Raw genomic sequence first — 14858 nt, 5'->3', positions numbered from 1 at the left:
TAAAAGGTCTGATATGAGTAGCCCTTGAAACGTGGACAATCATCTCATTGGCTTTTGGTCATGTCAAATTTAGTCACAAAGGCAATTTTGACAAGATGAAATATTCAACAAATGATGCATTAAATCATGATTAGAATAATAACTATATTACAAAGTGTTGATGATAAATGATTCAGATCAATACATAACAAAATAAGAAGTAACAATACACCATCAGTTGAGAGAAACGTTACCCTAAAAAAGAGAAACTTTCCCCGAAAGAAGACAAACGTTCCAAAAAATAATGAGAAACTTTACTTTTTGTTTGACTTTTTACCACAACGCCAGTCTACCAACAGACTTTTATTGTGAAACAAAGATTGCGACCCGGAAGTAAACAAAGTTCACGTGCGGCTGGCTGCATGCGAAGATGTCTACCGGTGTTGCAGCGAAAAGACCCAGAGTCGTGGACTCTCAGGTACGGTAACACTTGATTTATCGGTTTTAAAAAGATGACATTGTATGTGTCTCTGTGTCACCCGTGATGTGTTGGTTCCTCAGGCCGAGGAGAGGGTGGACTGGAAGACCAGGAAGGCAGAAAGTAAGTAAGCGGCTAACAGTAGCTACATTTAGCAAACAGCTAACGGTAGCTACATTTAGCAAACAGCTAACGGTAGCTACATTTAGCAAACAGCTAACGGTAGCTACATTTAGCAAACAGCGAACGGTAGCTACATTTAGCAAAAGCTAACGGTAGCTACATTTAGCAAAAGCTAACGGTAGCTACATTTAGCAAACAGCTAACGGTAGCTGAATTTAGCAAACAGCTAACGGTAGCTACATTTAGCAAACAGCTAAATCAATTTACAGCCAGAGTACACACTGTTTAATTGAAGTATAAATATAAGCATTTAATATGATGTACTGGCATGTAACATCATGACTGGAGACTTCATGATAAACGGTGTGCTTCAGTTGTAGTTTCATGTAATATTTATCACGTTGAACTTTATTTTTAAGTGTTAAATATGTAATATCAGAGGAGTCAAAAGTACAGATTTTCCATACTGGAGTAGAAGTACAGATACTTGTGTTTCAAAGTACCGCTGGTAAAAGTAGAAGTACTGACAAGTACAGGCTCTGAAATGTACTCATGGTACAAAGTAGTAAAAAGTATACCGGTATATGAAGGACATTTCTCTTGCAAGGCTAAAACAAATGCTAGCTAAACAAAGGTATAAAACAAATATTATATAGTGTATATAAATATTATAATATATAATTTATTATATATCAATATTTTTATTATACACATTATATATATTAAAATAATAAAAAATATAATTTAAAAAAAACTGTCATACTCAAGTAACATATACCTGAAAATTCAGTTTAAATAATATAAAACTAAGTAGCAAATCCTCACAACAGAGGAGCTGAAACTACTTAATGTTGGTTGATTTGTATTAGAAAAATCACTTAAGGATTAATTGTCAAAATAAATGGAGATTAATATTCACTGATTCTTCCTTTAACAGTAAAAGAGACTCGGAAGAAAACGAAAGAGGCCAAGCTGATCAAACAGCTGGAAAAGCAGAAGGAGCTAGAGTCCACAGAGAAGGCACAACGTGAACAAAGCCAAAGCAAAAAAGGTAACCGGTGTTTTCATGAAACGGATTGTTATTTTACCTGTGAATAGAGCCGTGATGTGTGTCGGTGTCTCTTAGGCCGGGCTTACACGGTGAGCGTGGCTCTGCCGGGGTCCGTTCTGGATAACGCTCAGTCCACTGAACTCCGAACGTACCTGGCTGGACAGATCGCCCGAGCTTGTGTCGTGTTCTGTGTCGATGAGATCGTCGTATTTGACGAATATGGGGAAGATGTCAAGTAAGTTTACTTTAAAAGGTTGCATTTTATAGGGGGGGTGGGACTCTAAAACACACACAACTTTTTATATATGTCCTTCTTTGTCCCACAGGAGCGTTGAAGGAGAGTTTAAAGGTGTCGGGAAGAAAGGACATGCTTGTATTCAGCTTGCCAGAATACTTCAGTACCTGGAATGTCCACAGTAAGGCATTTTATTATCACATCACCAGTCCCAGCCCATTTTATGAGATTGTGATTGTAGCTTTCCTTCTCCCCCAGGTACCTGCGCAAGTGGTTTTTCCCAAAGCATCAAGACTTACAGTATGCAGGTAATAGTCCAAATTTCCCTTTTCATGCATTTATTTTTTTATTACTTTGATTGGATTTGATTTGGAGCATCCTCTTTATCATTTCTATCATTTAAGGATGTTTGTTATTAAAGTTATGACTTAATGTTTGACATAAAATGCTGCTATCAGGTAATACTATATGTAGTTATGGATATTGTAGTACCATGTATAAACAGGCTCTTTTAAAAGAAGGCAAAAGAAAACAGGTTTTTCACAAGTTATTGGTCTTTTTTTTCTTCCCCCTACCAGGTTTGCTCAACCCCTTAGACACTCCTCATCACATGAGGATGGATGATGAATCAGAATACCGGGAAGGAATAGTTCTGGACAGGACGAACAAGCAAGGGAAGGGCTCTTTGGTCAACTGTGGAATGAGAAAGGTGAGTGTGTCTCTGACATTTACAAGCCAATAAAGACTGTAGGGCTTCATGGAACAATTCATCTACCAGATTGATTATAAAATGTCAGAAAACGGTAAAAACAACAAAAAAAGAACATAATTTCTCAGAGCCCACAGGAAAGTCTTCATGAACTCTGTCCATCTGCTCCCACAGGAAGTCCGCATTGATAAACAGCTGCAGTCTGGACTCCGAGTCACAGTAAAGCTCAATAACACACAGAATCAAGGTAACACACCTTTTTAATGTTTGTTTTTATTCTCTCTGAGAATGACATCTCATTGCGCTCCAGATTCATCAGTTCAGTGTTTGTTTCCATCGTTTTTCAGACAGCAAACTATGTAAAGGTGCGGTCGTGGCTCCTCACCTGCCCCGGACTGAAGGAGGTCTCTACTGGGGTTACGGCGTCCGCCTGGCTTCTTGCCTCAGTAGGTCCCCCGTCCTCGTGAAAACACCCAAACCTACTAACGTTGTGTAAGAAACCAGCGTGAAGCTCGGTGCTGCTGTGACCGCATCGTTCTTTGTTTAACGCAGGTGCAGTTTTCACTGAAAGTCCGTACGAGGAAGGATACGATCTGACCATCGGCACGTCGGAGAGAGGCAGCACCGTCGATCAGACGACGCTGTCGCCGTTTAAGTAGGTTCAGAGGATCGTCGTGATATCTTGTGGTTCCAGACGTTGGAGATTTGATTTCCTCTGGTCTATTTATGATTTAATGCTTTGTGTTTAATGCAAAATAACAAATGTTAGCTAGCTAAAACACTAAACTAAGATGGTGAACATGCAGAGCCGTTTCAGCCACTAGGGGGCCCCAAAGCTGCAAGTTTGTTTTGGTATGATATCATGACTTTAATGAAAATGCTGCATCTGTTGCATTTATTGACATAAAGGTGCTTCTACCTTTTTTATTATTATTAGTTTCTGTAGGTTTAATTTGCTTTGGTCAACTTGAGATGTTTAATTTGATTTTGAGAGGTTTTCACAAATATAAGCTGTTTTCCTCTTAAAATGTAACAGATTTATGCATCATCTTAAAGGTTTGGAATCCTCCCCATCGTAGTATGACAAAATAGAGGCCCCCCAAACAGAATCTTGCATTTTAGCATCGTTATGTTAGCATGCTGACGTCACCATGTTTAACTCAGAGCACCACTCCTCACAGAGCTGCTATTTTGTTTTTATTAATTCAAACGTTTCCACTTTTTAGGCATCTTTTGGTGGTTTTCGGTGGTCTTCAGGGATTGGAGGCCAGCGTAGACACGGACACAAACCTGGACGTGACTGACCCCAGCGTCTTATTTGACCTTTACCTCAACACATGCCCCAGTCAGGGCAGCAGGACCATTCGCACAGAGGTGAGGCCTTATCTATCGGCACATATTTGCATATTTCTATGTTAAATTAACTCGTCAGGCAGTTTGGATTCAACCGGCTTGTTAATTGTGTGTTAATTTCCTATTTTGTTTCAACAGGAGGCCATCCTGGTTTCCATGGCGGTGCTCAGACCGAAGATCACAGCCGCCTTTTCAAACGTGTCCAACGGTTCGTGAAAGAACTGGCGATGGAGGAAAGTAAACAAAAGACACGCTGACGGACGTTTTTATCATCTCGTTAGTCACCATTGAGTATTTCATTTTCCAATAATTGGATCTTTGCAGCATTGCTTACTGTGGATACCTGTCACACGTCTCTTTGTGTTACTGAGCATTCCTTCTGTGTGTCTGTGTTTGTAAATGGCTAAAACAGATTGTACATATGGAAATACAAACGTTATCCACAGGCTCGAACTGACTCGTATTCTGTTTTTCAAAGCACTTGTTTTGTTTTGATAAAAAACAGCGTTGAGATCGGACAAACAAATGGCACTTCATGAATAAACTCCAGAGAATGCTTCAGGTTTCTGAGTGAGGAAGTGGAAAGTTGATGCCGGGTTCCTGTGGTGTTCCACTGGGTTATTACTGGTAACACTCGTGCAACAATCCTCCATTAAATAACACCTTGGTGAAGGATATAATGTTCAGTTTTCATTAATTGAGATAGGATTAAAATATTTAAATAGAATATTGTGTATGCATGTCCGTGTGAACGGGTAGAAGCGCCAGAAGCGCTGTATAAATGCAGGTCCATTTAATATCGATACATTTTTAGCAGCCGATTTAATTTTGATGGAAAAAGTGTTTTCATTATTGACCAATGGTTTCAGAGGAGTCGACGATGCTTCAAATAATCATTTCTCATTCTGACAAAACGATCACAGATGAATTACGTGTCAAAGGCAACATAGTTTCAGAAAATTCTGTTTCAAGTGTCGCTTTTAAAATGACAATTTCACTTTTAATAGAATCGTGCAGTCCTAACATACCGATACATAACACGACCATGATGCATTTTGTGGACTATCTGAACTGAAGCTGCATGCACTGGAATGCCACTGAGGTATAAAAAAAATATATATAATAAAAAAAGTTCATGAGGCAACAATTTTCTATTTATAGTCTGAGTTTCAGTAAAACATTAAAATCAAGATCTACTGCAGTGGGAATGTTAATGAAGAATGTGGAAATGTTAAAAATCAGGATCACTGATGCACAAAGAGTGGCGTAAATGTTTCCTACTGTTGGATCAACCAAAGGTTTCTGTAGCACCAAGTATAGAAAGCTGGCGGTAGCATTTTGTTTGTTTTTTTGCCACTTTTAATACTTTTATTTTAAAAAACAAAATGTATGTAGAAATATAAATAAAGTATTGATATCCGTTTTCGGGGACTCTTACTGTACCAAGCCGTCACATCGTTCACGTCCTGTATCCGAGGGCTCCAATGGAGATGGAGAGTGAATTCTGCCGTTACTGTCGAGTATAATATGATAGCTGGTTAATGCAGAGCTAATGTGGTGTTCTCTAGGCCACTTCGTCATATCTAATTGAATGCCTGCTGATGTAATTCCCCCACGACACGGGAAACATAATGGCATTTTCAATACATAACAAAAATATTATAAACATGTAAAAATTCCTCCTTTTTTAAATTAATTTTCTTTCTATTTACAGAAAACGGCCACCACGTGTCGATGTGGAATATACATAATGTAGCGTCTCCTCCTTCCTGCTCTCTTCCTCCTCACTTATTTGGTCCGATACTAGTTTTGTCCAAAGCTTCTTCTTTTGTTTTTAAATCCTCGTGACGTTTACTCATGATGTGTTGTTTTCGTTTTTGAAGGCTCATTCTGGGGACGTCAGCCAATAAGCGTGCATTCAGGCCTGTTAGTGCTGCGTGGATCTCTTTGTGGTTTTCAAAGTCTTAAAACCATTTGGGATAAGAGAAGGTGATGTTGTACTGCTTTGCCCAGCGTGCAAACACTTGTTTCTCTGTGATGAAGCGATGGTGGTTTCCTCTCCGGCCGCCCTCATTCTGGAGGTACGTCACGCACTCGTCCGGCCCCCTGGGCTTGTAGTAGTGGTACGGCATCTTCTTGGATCCCGGTCGGGATTTTCTGGGAAGAAGAGGAGTTTTTGTTTGATTTGTAGGCATGGAATAGTGCTTTAAATGTCAAAATTAATACAGAAAGCGCAGAGATATATGAATAAAAAAATGTTTTACATGTCCGAAAAGGTGTATTTAAATCCACCCCTTCACCATAATTACTATCCTCTGTCATACATATATTTTCTTTGTTTTTAGAGAATTATTTATCATTAGATTATTTATTTTTTTTGTCTTTTTCTCTTTTTTTTTTTGCTTCACTTCACAAGTAACTTACAAAATACAATTATTCTTTTTTTTATGTATGTATTTTTTATGTATTCCTATCAGATATGTTTTATAGTTTCTTGCATATTCATTTAATTTAATCAAAAAATACAAATGTATTAAGATATTTTAGTATCCAAACTATATAATGAATAAATAACAAAAAATAAGAAGTAAATAAACCTGAGTGAGAAAACATACAAACAGGAAATTAAGAAAGAATAAACAAACAAAGATAATTAGTTACGTAGGTAGGCTGATTAGTGCTGTCATTATACTCACCCACAGTGATACGGTGGAACCATCCCATATACTTTGATATTATCACATATCTCTATCGCTATGACCATGGTGAACCAGCCGGTGCTCAGCCACGAGTGGGATTTTTGTCTGAACGGAGAAAAAAACAACAACAAAATAAAATGGAAGACAAGAGAAAAGCGGCATTTACCTGATCATGTGATTTTCCTAAACGCTCACCTGTCTCGTCCCGTCTCCCGGTGAAACAGATTGTCGAATCTGCGCATCTTGTTGGCTGTGATGCTGAAACAGGACAAGTTGCTGTAGGTCATGCTGACCCTCTGGATCAACCTGTACAGGGTTCCTTTGGCGTCCTTGCCGATCTTGTTCGGGGGTCCCCAGAAGATGATCACGGGGTTGCTGTCCGGCCTCTGCAGGAACTCGTTGGGCCTCCGCACCACCCTGAACACGCTGGAGTGGGCCACCACCCTCAGCGAGGTCTGGTTCCCCACGTCGGCCTCGAACCCCAGCGTGGGGGCGTCGTTCATACGGATCACGCAGTCCGCGCGGTCGATCTCCTCCCCCGCTCGGCTGCCCAGGACGTGGCTGGAGCTCGTCACCAGCGCACAGTTCTGACAGTGCAAGTTCATGGTCTGAAATGAGAAGCATTCATGATCCCCAGAGGACGAATCATACCGACCGTAGAGATCCCATAACGTTTGTTTTCCCCCAGCTGGTTTCTGACACGTTTGTTTATATCACGTCTCCTCAACTATATTGACATTTTGCCCACGTATTCATGGTCCCCAGAAGATGACTCCTAATGAATTTGTTGAATCACATAGTTTGAACATATCTGCTGAAATATCTCCACGTGAACTGGATGGATTGGCATCAGATTTGGCACAGAAACATGTTTAGCATTTAGCTCAACGTAGCACGGTTGTATAGTCTGAGTTAAGCAGTTGAGTCAACAGAGCTCACAAACAACGCTGTGAATCAGGTGTACTTAGTTGACCTGTTTCTAGTATCTATTTATCTTCTCGGGTTTAAACTCGTATGATGAGAGACGTGATCAAGATAAACAGATTTGTAGAAACGAGAAAGAAAGATAGAGAGAGTGATTCATGTTAAACAATCGCCTGATAATGTCTCCTATAAGCTGCAGCTGCCTACTTTTTGATTATGGAGGTCCATGTCTATAGAATCTCTTTGATAACAAGTATACATGCAGTTTCTCTCGACCACTTCCTTTTGGTATCTGGTTGACTGCCGTTTGCTGACATCCTCTATAACGTTTCTGCTGCAAACACATCCTTCCGAATTAAATCAACAACTCGTGTTCAAACGACATCATAGAAAAACGCATTTCCCTGCTTGTGTATATACGCCGTTAAGTACCTTGTTCCCGTGAAATGGCACGTAGCCGTCTTTCCCGGACCACTTCTTCAGATCCGTGGCCTTGATGGCGTAATTCGTCGCCACGTGGAAGGGAGCGTAGACGTTATCGGTCACATTGTTGGAGCCGTACAGGAAAATGAGGGTCATCAGGACGAAGATGGCTGCGAAGATCACCAGCCTGTGGCTATGTTGTCCCTGCAGTGGGGAATTACATAAAATACTTGTGTTGTACTCAAGTATTACAACTCCGTGCCACTTAATACAACAGCTCAGATGTAGATTTACATGCAAAGCCTAAGAGCTCATGAAATATGATGCATTTTTGTGGATTTAACTAACAGTATTTAAGATTTGGTGGTTTCAGCGTCTTCCTTTCAGCGTTGCCATAAATGATCCGTCCATTAGCCGTAACCACTGAGCCACACGTCCTGCTGATGAAACGGTGCCAACCACTTTAAATCATAGCACACTTCATTACTTTGGGGGTTTGGACAAAAACAATCCATTTGTGGAAGTCACTTAGGACTCGGAGTAAACGTGAAGGCATTTCTCACTACTTTAAGATGTGAAAAAAACTAAATAATCAGCAGAAATAATTATTAGTTGCTATATAAAATAATTTGAAAGCTCAACCTCAACTAACCAGAACAGTAAAATGCTTCCTACACATTAAGGCATGAGTACTAATAATCTAATAATATTATTTTTTTTCTGATGACAAATACTTTTATTTAACTGGTCAAAATGAATCAAGAATTACTCCCACCATTATTTATACATTATATTCTGCTATTTCTTAATAAGCTATTATAAATAGATGTTTGTTTATTTATTTAATTAAAAAAGGGGAGCATAGTTTGGAGGGAAATTAGTGTTTTTTTATATTATATTCGTTAAATGTATTAAACAACCCACATTTTATTATTGGAAAACGGTTATTAATAGGGCATATCATTTAATTACATTTAAATATTGGGCTCATTTTGAATATTTGTGGACCTGTTGCCTTAAAAGTCCCATTTTTAATGCATTAGGATATGAATACTCCCTCTAGCATTCATAAACAGTGACGGCAGTGATGACACCTGGATGGATGTAAACAATACTCATCATAATAATAATAATAATAATGATGATGATAATCATACCTTGCTGAGCTTGAGCCCCATGCTGTCTGGTCATCAGGCTGTGAACCACTGTCATCATATCTGACCCGAAGACACACAAATACACTGTTTAGCGCTCGTGCAGATGTTATGACAACAACAACATCCGGCAGATGTTTCATTTTTACGTCATCACTCTCACGGCGACGTTCCGACAGAAAACTAGATGTAGTTATTTAATGACTACTTCTAAAAGAAATAACCGGAGCATATTACATATTATAACGACAGACAATTAACGTTCAGCGATATTGTTTTTCACAGGGGGAAAAATCGTACGCAGCCATTCTCCTTCCGTTTTGGAGCTCCTTCTACTGACATACACAAACATATAAACATATATATTTATTTTAAAAAAGCAATACTGTTACGAGATTAGCGATATTAACGAACGTATCAGCGTGTCTTAATTGGCGCCGGTGTTAATCCGGTGTTTACCGTCTCACGGCCTTTGCGGTCCCGATGTCTGCTCCTCCCGCTCTCATGTCGCTCGTGCCCCATCTTCCTGCGCCACTCGCCTACGTCATCAGGCGTCTCTCACTGCAGCATGGCGATGCGCGCGCGTTCACGCGTGGGTGTGCGTGTGTGTATGTGGGGGGAGTTTAAGACGGAAAATGGACTTTTGGTTTACATTTAATCTATTTTTAGGTACAAATCAATGATATTATTCTTATTCAACAAATATAAAGCTTTACCCCAGATTTAGGGTCAATTATCAGATTATACTATTTTAATTAATTGAGTAAAATGTACAAATAACATTACAAGTATTGCTTAATTTGTATTTAATTTTTCGGTCAGGGGGTAAATTGAGGGGTTCACACTAAAGTTAATTTGTATAAGAATTGGTTCAACACATTAATGCTTTATAACGCACTTTCTGTCTGCATTACGAGATTTAAGGGGTTTATAAATACCGTTAATATTTGAGAGGGACTTGAATTCTTCATTTGTACCTTAAAATGGCCATAATATTTAAATGTTGTGGTGTATTTGCTGTAGTTGTACCTTAAAGAAAAGAAAATATAGTAAGAAAAAATAAAGTGTATCTCCACTGAGTTTGTGAAAACACCCGTGTGTAGAGCCTTTAACTGAATGTGCACGTTTAGATACAATTGGTGGATAAATGTAATTGATTTATTTGTCTATAGTATCACAGGAAGTCGAGCTCACACACACACACACACACACACACACACACACACACACACACACACACACACACACACACACACACACACACACACACACGTACACACACGCACACACACGCAGGCTGCCAGCAGATTTATTCATGTTGACACCCATCTGCAGTCACCAGCAGCCAAGTTTACATTCAACACAGTTCATCACATAAGTCAACCTGCTGCTGGCCAAAAAGTTCTGTTTATTAAAACAATTCTTCTTTGAAATGTAAATTACAGTGAAATACTTTGACACAGTAGTTTAGCTCAGTAGTGCAATTAATATTACAGTCATCTGAATTAGTCACAAACTAAGCATCGATGCGACTGGAAAAAGGCGGCTATGTTTTTCATTGTAAACGAGCAGCAAAATATAAAGCAAAGGTAACTCAATTTGTTTTTCCTAGGAGGCAACATGTACAATAACATGTAAAAAACACCGCAGATGCAACTTGCCCTCCGAGGGTTTGTATTCCCTCGTCATGCTCGTTGGCTTTAACACTGTTTGTTGGCCATCAGCAGTAAAGTCATTGGTTTACATCACATTTACTGGACAAACGTCTGTAATCAGCATGAACTGAAACTATAAAAAAAATCAAATTGACAACTCTTTTGAAAAATCTATTAATCGTTTCAGTCTTTCATTGTGAAAAATAATATCTCTTTCTCTTCGTCTTCTATGTGTGAATTCAATAACTCTACTATTGGACTCACGGTTTAAACAGAATCAATCGACCGAGAAGATAAAAGCTAGATTAATCGAATGAAAATGATCATAAATAATAAATAAAATGCTTCCCATTGAGTGCAGGTGCGTATTGTAAAGCCTGATCGCAGCAACAAAAACAAAAAAAGAAAGCGTCGTGCAGAATAAGACCGAAAGTCAAGGCACAGGTATAAAGAAGTTATACCTATAAACTTTGGTATAAACTGGTTTATGGATCGAGTTCAGTGGCTTAACGCTTCGTCAGTGTCTATACTGATAAATGGCTGGAACAGTAAGTGTTCAGCAGTGGTGCTTTCTGTTACCAGGGTAACGCTGGTAGCATCTAAAGCATTAAGTCCACCAGTAACGATGCTGCGTTCCTGGTTAAAGTGGATCCCACCGTGCAGCCGAGGAACCTCCTCTGGGGTTTTTTCTTTAAACGTCTCCTTCTTCAGAGGCTCCACGAGGGGTGTTTGAACTCCATCTTGTGCCGCGTTGCCCATTTGGCGTAGATGGCCTTCTCCGTGATGAAGCGGTGGCCGCCGCGCTGCGTGTTCTCGTGGACTCTGTACATCCTGCACTCGTCCAGCCGGCTCCCCTCGTAGTAGTGGTAAGGAACGTCGCTGTGATTGGCTCGACTGGGGAGGAGGAAAGAGTACCAGAGTTGGGTAAAAGGTGGAGCTGTAGATAATTTAAAAAATCATGATGTGAAAAGGTCTCACCTGCAGTAGTTATCATCGATCATTCCATAAACGTGGATGCTGTCACACATGTCGATGGCCAGAATCATTGTGAAGAAGCCGGTACTGAGGAACGCCCCCGTCTTCATTCTGAGTGAGAGACCAAAAATAAAAGCCTTAAACCAGGACGGACCAGCCATGAACTGCACATATTACATCAGTACGTTTTAGATCAGTATTTTTCATTGTATATTACTTCTTTAAATAACTAAAATGTGCAAAGTTTGCATTGGCGAGAATTTCATTCCATGGCTTTTATTTTGTTATTTCCTGTACACGCCGGAAATGTCTTATTTTGAAAAGAATTTGACACAAACAGAGATGAATAATTAAGAAGGAAATCAGTTGAGCTCTTAGTAGTAGTGGGGTGTAACTCAGTACATTTAATAAGGTACTGTAAGTACTTCATTTGAGTTGTATAAAAGACCACTAAATCAAATTAATTGGTAACTATTTTGATAATCGTTAAAAACAAAAAAACAGTAATGTATAATACAATGTAAAATAGGAGGATTTGCTGCTTTTCTTTTCTTTTTGGAATGATTTTGAGGTTTGGACTACTAGTTTGACACATTGTGAAGGTGTCACTTTGGACTCTGGGTGATTGTGACATCACAAACTCAAACACTATGAACTCTAAAAATGTATCGGACTGGGACACCGAAGTCACGCTGTACCTGTTTTTCCCCGTCTCGTTCTGAAACACGCCATCGCAGTACTGAACCCTCTCTCTGGTCACCGCGTAGATTCTGACATCTGGATACTTCTCCGCTATTTTCAGGAGAGTATTGAAGATGCGTCCCTTCCCGTCTTGCCTCATGTTCCTCTCGGGACCCCAGAACACATACGTGGTGTTTGCAGACTCCTGGAAATAGTAGCGCTCGTGTTTTACCAGCAAGGGGACGCTGGTGTGGGACACGACGCGAACGCTGGTGCGGCTCCCGACGTCCTTCTCGTACCCCTGCGTGGGCGCGTTGTTCATTCGGATCACGCAGCCCACCTTGTCGATCTCTCCTCCGAGGTCGGCGCCGAGCATCTGACCTGAGCTGGAGACCAAGGCACACTGGTTGCAGTGCATGTAGAGGAACTGTTCGGAAAGTAGAGGAGAAGAAGGTTGTTTTTCAGGCAGAATAACAGGATGAGACGATGGGGCCACCACCACCAACCACTTTGTGACTCTATATAGCCATTTTAATCTCTTTGTAGTCGCTTTGCATCTCTGTCGTCATCTTGAGTCTCTTAGTGGTCATTTTGGGTCTATTTTATGGTTGTTTTTTCCCTGTTTAGCATCATTGTCAGTCTCTTTGTAGCTGTTATGCATTTCTCTCTCTCTTTGTAGTCCTATTGGGTTATTTTGTAGTCTTTTTATGTTTCTTTGTGGTCTCTTCTTGGATGGTTCTTGTCTCTTTGAGTGGCATGATGTAGGTGAAGGGCCTGTACCCGGCAGGCCATGATCTCAATGTGTCTAGGGACAACACAAAAACTGGATTATATAACTTATTAAATACTTCTTTAATAACTCATTAATATCTCAAGATGGCACCGTGCTAGTGGCAGCCTGTTGTATGAGCTCTAATAATTTACTTAACCTTTAACCTTATTGTACTGTATTTAATGTTATAGTATTCTATTTCCTGTATTTTATTATTTTGTTTGCACCTTTTTCTTCAATGCTGCTATGACAATTAAATGTAATAATTATCAATTAATTAACTAACTGAGAAATTATCATTATTAATATTAATTAATAATAACTTAAACTGATTTTTATATTTCAGAATATAAAGGAATTTAATATTATTTTCCATGCTCACTTTGAACGAGTGAGCTATGACCTGGACCCAAACCTCCGCACAGCCGCCGCCCCTCACCTGGTCCATCCTGCCGGGGCTGATCCGCATGTAGCCCCGGAGCCCGGTGCTCTGCAGCCCGGGTGGCGAACCGTCCCGTGTGATCACATGTCCGAACCAGAACAGCAGAGGAAGGCTGAGGCTGAGCAGGCAGAGCCAGTGGGACATCTGTAAAAAAAAAACACGTAAACACGTACTTGAACATCCGTCTAATGTGCGATACAAACGTAGATACACGTCGGGGCTCCGTGTAATAACCGGCTCGTACCTGATGTTTCATATCAAGGCCCTTTGGAGGAGCCCCGCTCCAGGGAGCCCGGCAGCACGCATTTCTCCGGGCCGTTTTAATGTGAGGCAGAAGCGGCGAGAGAGAGAAGCCCAGCCTTCATCAAATCGATTCATAATGTACACATTTTAATGGCTGCTCTCGGTCAAATCCGACCAGTGCTCGTCTCAAACACCCACGATCCCTTTCTTTCCGACTCAACTGTCGCCACGTTGCAGACAAACCGTCCCCGTTATTCCTAATCGATAGTTATCTGTAATCCAAACATTTGTTTACTGTTACTCATCCGGTATTACACAGTAATTCAAGGCCCTGTATAATAAAGCACAGTTTGTTTCGCTATCCGGAACTGGACTTCCGGTACGGGTTTTTCAGAATAAAACGTGTCATCTGAACACACGCGACACAAAACAACTCAGACAGGCATAGAAACAGATATAATATGGGTTATGTGTTTGCAAAAAAAGTGGAGTAAAATCATAGCGTACATATTTTGAAAACTACTACGAAAGAAATATGTCAACGCACTTGGTTCGTGTTTTTATTCTGAAAGGAAGGTTTCAAAACCGGAAGTAGCGTTTTCGTGTGATTGCGGTGAGTTTAACACACCTGTGGCAAATTTCTAATGCCGCCTTCGGGTACCACTCGTAAGTTTTTTGAGCGGAAATACTTTTTAGACGATTGGACTCGAGCTCGTTTGCTTGCTTAATAAAAAAACATGAACAGAACCAAGGTGGGTTTCTGTATCTGACAAAAATAATTAATATTAGCTAAATGTAATTTTATGTCCAGGAGTAAAAGCACCAAGAAAAAACTATTTTAATTGTGAGGTTGTAGGCGTGTAATTATTTAAAAAAATGTCAGATTATATTAAATGTCTTTAATTGTATTTTTAATAACTCTGTAATATATAAATAAATGCACAAAGGGAAACTTTCTGACA

General features: G+C 39.9%; 3 protein-coding genes across 7 annotated transcripts in view; 1 reads left to right on the top strand and 2 right to left on the bottom strand.

Moving 5' to 3' along the window:
* The first annotated feature begins 382 nt into the window (after nt 1–382).
* spout1 (SPOUT domain containing methyltransferase 1) lies at nt 383–4767 on the top strand. The gene is made up of 12 exons (XM_084034937.1): nt 383–457; nt 541–580; nt 1518–1631; nt 1707–1866; nt 1958–2047; nt 2125–2174; nt 2445–2575; nt 2750–2822; nt 2923–3021; nt 3128–3230; nt 3802–3949; nt 4067–4767. The coding sequence occupies exons 1-12, from the start codon at nt 410–412 to the stop codon at nt 4142–4144; spliced, it is 1134 nt and encodes a 377-aa protein (XP_083891063.1). The 5' UTR covers nt 383–409; the 3' UTR covers nt 4145–4767.
* Nucleotides 4768–4902: 135 nt separating this feature from the next.
* st6galnac6 (ST6 (alpha-N-acetyl-neuraminyl-2,3-beta-galactosyl-1,3)-N-acetylgalactosaminide alpha-2,6-sialyltransferase 6) lies at nt 4903–9687 on the bottom strand. Of its 4 annotated transcripts, none has more exons than XM_084034939.1 (7): nt 9588–9665; nt 9132–9191; nt 8356–8414; nt 7984–8178; nt 6823–7235; nt 6625–6732; nt 4903–6085 (listed from the first exon to the last, which is right to left on the bottom strand). In XM_084034939.1, the coding sequence occupies exons 2-7, from the start codon at nt 9187–9189 to the stop codon at nt 5893–5895; spliced, it is 1026 nt and encodes a 341-aa protein (XP_083891065.1). In that variant the 5' UTR covers nt 9190–9191; nt 9588–9665; the 3' UTR covers nt 4903–5892. The 4 variants fall into 4 exon arrangements, with proteins under 4 accessions (XP_083891065.1, XP_083891064.1, XP_083891066.1 ...); XM_084034938.1 differs by having other exon boundaries at nt 8356–8435; nt 9588–9651; XM_084034940.1 differs by having other exon boundaries at nt 8356–8411; nt 9588–9608.
* A 714-nt stretch (nt 9688–10401) lies between these two features.
* The window catches only part of st6galnac4 (ST6 (alpha-N-acetyl-neuraminyl-2,3-beta-galactosyl-1,3)-N-acetylgalactosaminide alpha-2,6-sialyltransferase 4), a 107414-nt gene continuing 102957 nt past the window's right edge, over nt 10402–14858 (bottom strand). Inside the window, exons 1-5 of one of the 2 annotated variants that reach the window (XM_084035241.1) lie at nt 13898–14234; nt 13651–13797; nt 12457–12866; nt 11762–11869; nt 10403–11677 (exon numbers count right to left, since the gene is read on the bottom strand). In XM_084035241.1, the coding sequence (XP_083891367.1) occupies nt 11491–11677; nt 11762–11869; nt 12457–12866; nt 13651–13797; nt 13898–13909 (864 nt within the window). In that variant the 5' untranslated portion in view covers nt 13910–14234 and the 3' untranslated portion in view covers nt 10403–11490. Of the gene's footprint in view, nt 11678–11761; nt 11870–12456; nt 12867–13650; nt 13798–13897; nt 14235–14858 lie in introns of those variants that run through there. The other variant, XM_084035242.1, reaches the window with a different exon arrangement.

This window comes from Eutrigla gurnardus, assembly GCF_963514095.1.
Source record: "Eutrigla gurnardus genome assembly, chromosome: 19".
Classification (NCBI taxonomy): Eukaryota; Metazoa; Chordata; class Actinopteri; order Perciformes; family Triglidae; genus Eutrigla; species Eutrigla gurnardus.
The sequence above is the reverse complement of the archived record's forward strand: the minus strand, read 5'-3'. Positions and strand labels throughout refer to the sequence as shown.